We start from the raw sequence: 10,402 nt of genomic DNA on the forward strand, positions 1-10,402 counted from the left end.
CATCCTGATGTCATCCTGCCCACCCCCTTGGTCCCCCATACCCGCCTGGCCCATGCAGCCACATAAAGCCCTCTTTATGCCAGGCGGGTGGCCGGGAGCCCCAGAGGATGACTGGGGGAGGAGAGGAGGAAGTTGCACACACGGCCAGAGAACATCTGGAACCGTTTGAGGGAGGCCCCGCCGCCGCCGCCGCCGCCACTGCCGCCTGCGCTCGGGTTGGACACTAGGTGGGAGCAGCCTCCGCCCCCAGCCCTCCCTTCCTGCCGCCGGCCCCCTCCCCAGGCCCCTCCTCCCAGCCCAGCTCCCGCTCACCCCTGCCACGTCAAAGGAGGCAGAAGGGGAGTCGCAGCAGAGAGGGACCGCGGCTGGCCGTGCTGGGAGGACACAGGCTGGGACTTGGGGGCCTTGGATATCCAGGGGATGGGGTCGAAGCTCCCACCGGATGGATGGACAGACACTGCTGCCCGGATGGACCAGAGGACACCTCCACTCCGTCTACCCAGTGTTTAGACTATCTGTTCAGGACTCCCAAATTGTACAGTAGTCTGCACATTGGTTAGGCTGGGCTGGGTTAGACCCTCGGTGCCGCTGCTGGAAAGCTCGACAGACCCCCGCCTGCCATCCCACATCCGGAGCCTGAAGCCAGGACTAGGGGCTTGGGGGGCATAGGGTGGTGGGAAGGAGGTGCAGAGGGATGGGGGTACCACCCTGCTGGGTTCGTGGTGATGGGTGGGCAGGGGAGGAAGACAGAGAAGACAGGGGTCACGGGGAGCTGGGGGGGTGTGGGCAGCTGCGTCTGCCCAAGGGCCTGCCTCACCCCAAGACCAGAGGGCAGGAGGCTGAATGGAGGGGAGGCCAGACTCCTAGACACCTCCAGGTCCCCAGTGGTCTCCGGGGAAAAAAAAATCCACAGACATCCGCCTACGCACCTTGACACGCCACCACAGCTTGGGCACATTTTTCTGCGCACCCAGATTCTAAAGCTCACATCCATGCCTCAGGCACACACACACATCACAAGTGCATGTATTCACGCGGGTGCACACACATCCAGACACACACAGCCTCACAATGGAGCTGGCCCCTCCCCCACCCTCCTGTCCCAAACACAAACCCGAAGAATTCTCAAAAATCCCACAGTCACAGCCCACTCCCCATCCCCTACCCTCGCACTCAGACATTACACACACACACACACACCAGGAGTCACACTTCGAGCACACATACCTACACTTAGTGCTTCCACCCCAACATGTTCACCTACAAAATGCCGCCGCACAACAGCTACATGGTATACGCACACACGCGTGGCCCCACATACACTACTTGGCATGTTTCCATACACAACTAAGCTCAAAGGCACACACAGGGCTCGATAAAGATCCACACTATAGGGCCTGAGGACAGGGGACCCCTCAGTTGTGCTCACCCCTCCTTGGGGTGGACCACATGACCCTTGGTCCCAGGTTATGCCATCCCCCTGGCCCTGTGTAAGCAACCCCAATAGAAGAGCCCCAGACCCATGGAGGGGTGTCGAGAGAGTCCGCCAGGGTGACAGAACAGCAAGCCAAACCCAAGCCCAGGTCCCACACCACCTCAGCCTCCATCTCTTTCAGGGGCCCCAGGGCTGGGGGAGAGGCCAGCGTTGGGGTAATGTGGTCCAGATGGCTTGGCGCCCCTGCTGGTGACAACAGAGGGTCCCACCCAAGGAGGGGAGGTGGGGACCTTGCCCAGAGCAGACTTGGAGGAGACAGGGACCAAGAAGGGGGCACAGAGAACAAAATCAGCCCATCCCAGCCCTGCTGCCTTGCTGAGAGCACCCATCTCCATCAGCCCCCTCAGGAAGAAGAGGGTCCCTTCCCCCACTCCTTGGCCAGCTGGAGTTCATTAGCACAACCCCCAACCCTCCCGCTCTCTCTGGTCACCTCTGGAATCCAGATGTGGAAGCCAAACAGACTCACTCTTAAAGGAGACCAGCAGCAGGGGAGGAGGTGTCAGGGGCTTCCTGGCACCCTAGTGGGCTGGGAGGTCTTTTAGGGGTGGCCCTGTAGGGCACCATCACCCCTTGCTCCTTGGCCTAGAGGCACCCTGTGCAGCTCCCCTGGATATCAGGGACTGAGGGGGCTGAGGTGCAGGGGTTAACTGGGTGTCTGGCAGCCAGACGTGTGTGTCATGGCCTGTGGGGGCCAGGGAGGAGGCGGCACGCCCTGGAGTGAGAAAACAGGAAGGCCACTGGGCTCTGGGCAGGGAGGGGCACCCAAAGTCCCTGCCCACCCTCTCTGGGTGCTCAGCCCCACGTTCCTGGTTCTGCCAGGCCACCTTCTCCTGCTGACCTGGGTGACAGGGCACCTCCCCCAGAGCCCTCAGCACTGCTTGTTACTGTTGGTCCCCACATGGGACTTCTACCCAAGTGGATGTTCCTTTGTCCCGCTCCAGTCCACCCCATACCACCAGCCCAAGTCTGTGATAGGCAGCGGCCCCTTCACTCACCTCATCATCCTTATACCAGGACAGGTTCTCCGCGGTGAGCACAAACCAGTACTCCTTGGAACCCCCCTTCATGATGCCAATGTTGTTGATTGTCAGCCAGCCCTTCCGGATGACCTGGGCAGGGAGGGGGCAGGGTGTCAGTAGTGGGACCTGGGCTTCCCCGTGGAGGAGGGGTGGACAAGTGGAGGCATCGAAGGCCCCTCTCCCAGTGCTCGGAGGCCAGCTGGTCAGGGTGGGTGGGGGCCAGGCCTGCCTGCCTGCCCCTAAGGGAGCAGAGAGGAAGACAAAGGAGGCAGAGTCCAGCTCGGGTACAGAGCCTTCTGCCTGAGCGAGGGATGGGCAACTCTGGCAGGGGATGAGCTTCCCGTTGCTAAAAGTGTGCAAGCAGAGTTTTTTAGCTGACTGGGCAAGACCACTCCAAGCGCATTTTCAGCTTAAGGCCTCATCAAGTTTAAGACTTGTTTCTGACCCCAGGGACTTTGCACATGCTGCTCTTGCCTCTGCCTAGAAAGCACTCCTTGCTTTTTACCTGCCAAATACCTAAATCAGCCTGTGGTCAGCTCAGAGTTTCTATTCCAAGGAAGGCTCCAGTGTGAATCGAGATCCTTGTAGTAATAGTCCTTCTTAGGTCTTCTTCTATAGAACAATGACTGTAATTTTGATATACCTCTGTGTGTTTTTCTTTGTCTTGATTTGTTTTTATTTTATTTTATTTATTTATTTATTTATTTATTTATTTATTTATTTTTTGCAGAACCGGGGATAGAACTCAGGCTCTTGTGCTTGCCAGGGAAGCGCTTATTCCACTGAGCCGTCTCCCCGGCCCTGTTTTGTTTTTAATACAGGGGTGCTCTGTGTAGTCCAGGATGCTCTTGAGCTCACTATATGGCCCTGAAGGCCTTGGACTCAAGGTGATCCTTCTGCCTCAGCCTCCTGAGCACAGGTATATGCCACCATATCTGGCTTAAGTCATCAGCTGTCCTGCTCAACAGTATATCCCAGCTCCTTGCAGACAGTAAGTGGTGACAAGAACAGATGAGGGCAACATTGGTGAGGCTCTGAAATCTTTGCCCCAGGCCTGAGAAGGCAGAGAGAAGAGGTTGAGATGTGGACTGTCTGGATGCCCCTCTTCCTGGCCCCTATTCCAGCAGAGTCCTGGGGTTCTTGAGGCCTCACTGTGGCCCTGCCTGAAGCCCTAGTCTCAGCAGAGCTGCCCTGTGACATTGTACTCCTTCATCCTTCATTCCATGGTGAATCAGACAGACCGAGCCTTGCTGAGGAGTCCGGGAGGGAAATGGACAGCACACTTCTCACGATGCGACTGCAGTCTCTGGAACTCATGGGCTAACTAATGCTGGGGCCTAGGGCTCCCGTGTACAACTGGGGTGGAATGGGGGCTTCTGACCTGAGGAGATTTCTACAGACATCTGAGGGACCATGAGCAGGAGGCCAGGTGAGAGGGGGTTGTTGTGATTTTGCATTCAGCTCTTCACTCAACTTTCTGCTGGAGGAGTTGTCATTTTCTTAAGAACATCCTGCACACAGCTATTTGCCCATCCATTCATTCACCTGGTCATCAATGGGGTAGATGGTGAAGAAGCACCTACCTAGGGCCAGGCCATGCCCACACAGTCTAATGCTGCCTGGATCCGGAGCCTGGCTTGTACACATGGATGGATGGACAGATGGGACTATGTGTGTGGCCAGGCTTTGCTTGGGCCATGAGCAGGTGTGGAAGGCTCATGCGTTGGCATGTGCAGGTGGTTAAAGCCAAAAGGCGCCCTTTCACCCTCCATGGGACCCGAATACCAATGGACCCTCTCCTCCCCATCACTGCACAAGCCCACAGCCCCAGTCCTGGTACTCACCAGAATCTCATCCTGCAAAGAGGTAACCATAGCAACCACGAGAAGCATCGGGAGAGAGGAGAGAGGGTTACTGAGGCAGAGTGGGAGGCTTGTGGCTGGCAGATGACAGGCTCCCTGGCCCCGTGGGACCCTTGCCCTTGGGAAAGGGGGTTCTCAGAGCTCGGCGTCCGTCTGGCACCCTCCATCCCTCGGGCTGGGGCGCGGGGGCACACTTACCTGATTCCCAGAAGCTTTCTTCTTGTTCATCTGGTTGCTCCTCTGTTGAGCACTAATGGGACAGAAGGGGGGGCCTCAACACCTTTTTTCAAGAGTGGCCACTGCTTAGAGTTAACCCAGCAGCCTTGGACTCTACACACACAGACCCACATGCACTCAAGGGTCCCCTTCACCACTCGGGAAGCACTCACTTGGCAAAGCCTATGAAATCCTCGTGGTTGGTGTTCATGTAAGCCAGCTCGATATCGATGAGAAGCATGACCTTCGTGGGCACCCAGGTGAGTGTGCAAGTGGAAGAGACACCACAGAGTTTAAAAATGCATGGCCAGCCAGGAGAAAAACACTCAGCATGTATAGAAGGTTAGTGTCCTTAATAAACAAATAGCCCTGCGACTGGTCAGTGAAAGACAGAAGGAACACAGGTCAAAATAGCTGAAGAGCGTGGATGGGTGATCCAGAGAAGAAACCCATGCCACCAATAAGGGTCTGTCGAGGCTGCTCACTCTCGCTGATGAAGACATGGAAGCTCAAACAAGGAAATCCTTTTTTAATCTATTCAACAATAATAAGCATTGGTAACGATCAGTTTGGGTACAAGTACAGGAAGATGGACTGTCTCATACATTCTTTTTTTTAAAAATTATTTATTTATTTTAACATTTATTTATTGTGTGTGTGTGTGGCCAGCTCAGTCCACGAGGGGGCGGGCTGGCTGGCATGTGGTGCTGGGGGATTGAACCGCGGTCCCTGTGCTTTGTCAAGCTTGTTCCAAGTAGGTGCTTTAGACCACTGAGCCATCTCTCCAGCCCCTGTCTCATACATTCTTTTTTTTTTTTTTAATTTAATTTAATTTTATTTATTTGTGTGTGTGTGTGTGTGGCCAGCTCAGCCCACCAGGGGGCAGGGCTGGCTGGCATGTGGTGCTGGGGGATCGAACTGCGGTCCCTGTGCTCTGCCAAGCTTGTTCCAAGTAGGTGCTTTAGACCACTGAGCCATCTCACCAGCCCCCTCATACATTCTTGGTAGAAGTATAATCTTTGTTTTTTGAGGCAGTGTCTCCCTATGTATTCCAGGTTGGCCTTGAACTTATGGTGATCCTCCTGCCTTAGGCTCTCAAGTGCTGGAATACAGGTGTATGCCAGGCTCAGAAGTGTAATCATTTTTTTTTTTTCCAGGCTAAGAATTGAATCCAGGGCCTTGCGTGGCAAGTGCTCTACCTCTGAGTGACACCACCAGCCCCAGAAGTATAATTATCATCATGCTTTGCAGGGCAATATGGCAATATTTACAAATATTAAAATATACATACTCTGTTCTAAGAGCGTATTTCAGGGATAAACTCATGAAATAAATAAGATAGAGGTACCAGAGTATGCAAGGTAGCATAAGGTGTTTCTATTTGCTTGTTTTTGAGACAGGGTCTTGTTACATTGCCTTGGCTGGCTTCAGATTCCTAGTTTCAAGTAATCCTCCTGCTTCAGCCTTCCTGAAGATGGGACTATAGGCTAAAGTCACTGCATCCAGCTCTAGTATGATTTACAACAGAGAAAAATCAAGAATAAGCCATCAGAAAGTGGGACACATTATAGTACTCTAAATCATGAAGCACTCTGCAGTTGTTTAAAAAATAAGAATTTTTAGATTCTGGTATGGGAGACAGCTTCACCCCCACAAATTATTAGTGTGTGGGACTCGTGATTGAGTCATTGAAGACTGCTGAGGGGGTTTCCTGGAAACAGCCTGCTTGGACCAGCTCCGACCTCTGCTGATTCCTATAAGCCTGAGTCTGTCCTCACTGAGCCTGGACTCACATGGGACTAGTAAAGCCCAAAGAGATGGAGCAATCATAGGTACTGAACGGAGGTTAATTACAACTATCTCTAGAGAGCACAGCAGAACCGTGAGGGGTAGAGTAAAGGTAGAATCTACCTGAGGCTGGGGGTGTACACCTGTAATTCAGTACTTGGGAGGCTGAGGCAAGAGAATTCTCAATTCAAGGCCAGCCTGGGCCATCTAGAGAGATCTTGTCTGAAAATAAACTGTAAAAAGGTAGCTCATGACAGATTGGCCCTTGATTCAATTTCTAGTACTGAGAAAAGAAAACATATATCATAGAATTTCCATATGAATGAGCATTTTCACTTTCAGGTATAGATTAAAAGAATCATAGAAAGCACAGATTTGAACAGATATCTGTACACTCACTTTTATAGAAGATAGAAACAGCTCAAGTGAATAGATAAAATATGGCATGTATGTTCAATGGAATATTATTCACATGTTGAAAGGAAGTTTTCTTTCTTTCTTTTTTCCTTTCTTTCTTTTTTTTTTGTATTTAGTAGAGTCTACAGGGTCTCACTACACAGGCTGGACTCGTAGTAATCCTTCTGTTTTCAGCCTCCCAAGCACTGGGATTACAGGCACATGCTACCATGCCCAGTCTCATTTGCAATCTCAGCGCAAGGTGGGGGTGGGGGGTGGGGGACAGGGTGGGGATGCGGGGGTGAGGTGGAGGGTGGGATGGGGTGGGGCACACGTCACGCAGGGGATCAAACTCCAGTCCCTGCACCTGCCTAAGTAGGCACTTTAATCTGCTGAGCTATCTGGTCAGCTGGAAAAGGAAGATTTTGGCACACACTAAAATCCAGATGAGGGCTGGGGCTAGGGCTCAGCAGCAAGGTCCTGAGTTCGATTTCTGGAAAAAAAAAAAAAAAAAAAAAAAAAAAAGCCAGAGGAACCCTGGCTACATCATGCTAAGTAAAGTGAACTAGACACTGAAGACAAATACTGTGCAATTCACTTCTATGAGGAACCTGAGTAGACAAACTCATGGAGACAGAAAGGAGACTGTGGGGCTGGGAAGGGCAAGGGAGGTCGGGTTGAACGGGGCCTGAGTTTCAGCTCTGAGAAGAAAAAAGTTCTGTGATGGAGGGTGGTGATGGCTGGGCCGTGACCGGAAGGTACTCGGTACCACTCAACTGTACGCTTGAAAATGTCGAGGTGGCACATTTTGTTGTGTATTTTACTGTCGTAAAAAAGGGAAAAAGAAAGACAGACCACGGAGGCAAAACAGGAAAAAGACTGGAGGCGGTGGAGCATGCCTGAGTCCCGCACTTGTGGCTGAGGCAGGAGGATCGCAGGCAGTTTGAGGCCAGTCTGAACTACAAAGCAAGGCCCTATCTCAGAACAAAGACAGATGGACAGACGGATGGACCGGGACAGCCAGGCAGGCAGGCAGACAGACAGACAGACAGACAGAAGGGCACGTCAGTCGCAGGGAGAGGAGCGGAGGTGGCTTACCTGCTCTTTGGTGCGGCCCTCGCGCTCTCGGATGTGGGTGGTGACGATGCGCTCCATCTCCTCGCGCAGCCGCGGGTACTGCTGGAGCTGGGGGAGGCGGGAGGGGAGAGCGCCACGTACACGGGGGGCACCGGGCACTGCAGGGGGCGCCGGCCCTCCCAGGAGTCCCGCGGCCCAGGGCGGGTGGGGGGTGCACATAGAAGGCCCGCCGGCGGCAGGAAGAGGGCCTTGGGCTCCCGGGCAGCGGACGGCGCCAGGCCTTGGCCACCCCTCTCCCCTAAGTGTGGGTTCCAAATGGCGATTTGCTGGGTTCCCTGGCTCCAGGCCCTCTTTCCAGCCTGCCTGGGCAGCTTTAGGGGGAAGAGCGGTGCCCAGGTGGCGAACCACTGGGAACAGGCCGGTGGCGCAGACCCGTGGGGCCCCGCTGGCTTCTGGCCCTCCCGTGCCTTCCTATGGCTCGGAGCCTGGGGAAACTGGGGAGGGCAGGTCAAGGTGCCAGAGGGCCTGCTAAGTGAGGCTGGGGATAGGGCGACGCTGTTTGTCAGAGCTGGGGGTGGGGGACATTGCGTTGGTAAAGTAGCAGTCACATCGGAGGGCATGCAGGAGCCACAGACAGGCATGCGAGAGGGCAGGGGCTGGGGCATGCGGAGTGAGGGTGCTGGCAGCATGAGCAGTACCCCGCGGGGCCTGGCGGGGCCCGCCCGGTCCTGCCGCTTTCCATGCCCCTGACGGACACCATCGTCCCCTGCCACCTGTCCAGCTCGGAGCTGTCTCCACCCTGCTCCCCCAGGGTGGGATTTTGGCTGCATCTCCTCCCTTGGTGGCTCCAAATCTTTCCCTGTGAGCTCTGACCTCACCTCAGCCAGGCTTGGCCAAAGTCCAGGTGACGGCCCTGCAGCAAATGCCTGCCTGCTGCCGAGTGCGGGGAGCTGAGCTAGAAGCCTCCCAGCCCCAGCCCTCTCCCCAGCCCACTGGGTAGGAACAGTCCCAGTGAGGGTGCTGTGTGTGCCCTGGGGCTCAGAGGGGGCATGTTGGAGGGATGAAGCAATGGATGAAGGATGGATGTCCCTAGGGTGCTGGTACAGGGTCTCCAGCCCTAAGAGAGGGAGACTCACTGGACCTTGACGGCAGTCCTCCTCAGGGCCCTCCCTGTGTGAGATGGGGCTGGGAAAGCCAGGGCATGCCTTGGCTTTTGGAGATGAGGTCTTGCTATGCAGTTCAGGCTGGCCTTGAGCTTGCAGCCACCCTGGCCTGTGCCACCATACTTAGCTTCCTTGTCCTTTCTCTGAGGGTCAGGCACCTCAAGTGGGCCTCCCAGAGTTGAGGGGTGGCACACCTGATCACAGGGGTGCATCTGAGGGAAAGATGCGGGTCGAGGGACGGAGAGCCAGGAGGTTGGGGAAGAAAGCAGCCCCCTGCATGCCAGCCCACAAGATGGCTGTGCCAAGGGCGTGCCTAGGGCAGGAGAGCACCAGCAATCTCGTGAGGGGCCATACAGGCCCAAGGGCTCAGAAACACTGGCCCAGGGCGCCCCCTAGACTTGCTGTCCCCGAAGGCTTAAGGCTCAAGGGAGACCCCACCTTGAGACTCCTGGCTGTGTCTTATCTGGGCAGAGATTAGGGACTGGATCATAGCCACAGGGGCCTCTGAGGTGGTCCTGATGCTCCTTCCCAGGGCTGGGGCAGGGTGACAAGAAGGGAGGAGAGAGCAGTTTGCCAAAGAGCATGACCAATTCTCCCAGCAGCCGCCTCCACGGGATGTTTCTCAAGTTTTCCACGTGTCACACGTGGCCCAGCAGCCTCAGCCCCTTTGAGGAGTTCTGTTCCCTTCGAGCATCTTTTTCCATTCTGGCTGCCTGGAAGCATTTCTGGGACTTTCAGCCAGTTTTAAAAATGGAACTTTTTAAACCAGTGGAGCTTGCTGGTTTAGCGGCTGGGGACACAGTTCCCGGAGCCACAGGGCCCAGCTGTGTGCAGCCAGCTCTGCCTGTGTGCTCTCCTTAGCAAGGTGGCTAGACCTCAGAAGCCTCAGTTTCTCCATGTGCCACAGTGACTTTCCTCTTAGCGTTCTTGAGATTACTGAGTGGCAAACCCCATGCCTAGCCTTAAGTTTTAAATGTCATCCAGAGATGAAAAGTTTAATCCCGGAAGAGCTATGAGTAATTAAACATTCATCAAACTTCTCATAGGAGTGATTTGCTACGTTTAAACTTGTGTGTGGGGGGAAAGGTGAGTTTTGCTATTAAGGAAAAATACTGGGGCCGGGGAGATAGCTCATAGAATAAGCGCTTGCCTGGCAAGCGCAGGGTCCCGAGTTCAATCCCTGGTACTGCAAAATAAATAAATAAATAAATAAAATAAAATTATAGAAATGAAATAAAATACTGTTCATGAAATCAAGGCAAAAATATTATTTTCCTGCCATGTATTTATTTAGAGTCGGGCCAGGGAGATAGCTCAGCAGCATAAGCGCTTGCCTGGCAAGCACAAAGTCTCAAGTTCAATGCCTGGTACCAAAAAAAAAAAAAA

At 54.1% G+C, this 10,402-nt stretch overlaps 1 protein-coding gene across 8 annotated transcripts in view; it reads right to left on the reverse strand.

Moving 5' to 3' along the window:
* Dnm1 (dynamin 1) overlaps window positions 1–10,402 on the reverse strand; it is a 44,569-nt gene that overhangs the window by 11,293 nt on the left and 22,874 nt on the right. For 6 of the 8 annotated variants that reach the window (XM_023700289.1, XM_023700288.1, XM_023700293.1 and 3 more), the window contains exons 11-15: window positions 7,875–7,961; window positions 4,766–4,836; window positions 4,575–4,626; window positions 4,359–4,370; window positions 2,491–2,604 (exon numbers count right to left, since the gene is read on the reverse strand). In XM_023700289.1, the coding sequence (XP_023556057.1) occupies window positions 2,491–2,604; window positions 4,359–4,370; window positions 4,575–4,626; window positions 4,766–4,836; window positions 7,875–7,961 (336 nt within the window). The remainder of the gene's footprint in view (window positions 1–2,490; window positions 2,605–4,358; window positions 4,371–4,574; window positions 4,627–4,765; window positions 4,837–7,874; window positions 7,962–10,402) is intronic. The other 2 variants (XM_004640487.3, XM_012516742.2) reach the window with 1 other exon arrangement.

Source organism: Octodon degus, unplaced genomic scaffold (genome assembly GCF_000260255.1).
Source record: "Octodon degus isolate 3935 unplaced genomic scaffold, OctDeg1.0 scaffold00123, whole genome shotgun sequence".
In the NCBI taxonomy this organism is placed as follows: domain Eukaryota; kingdom Metazoa; phylum Chordata; class Mammalia; order Rodentia; family Octodontidae; genus Octodon; species Octodon degus.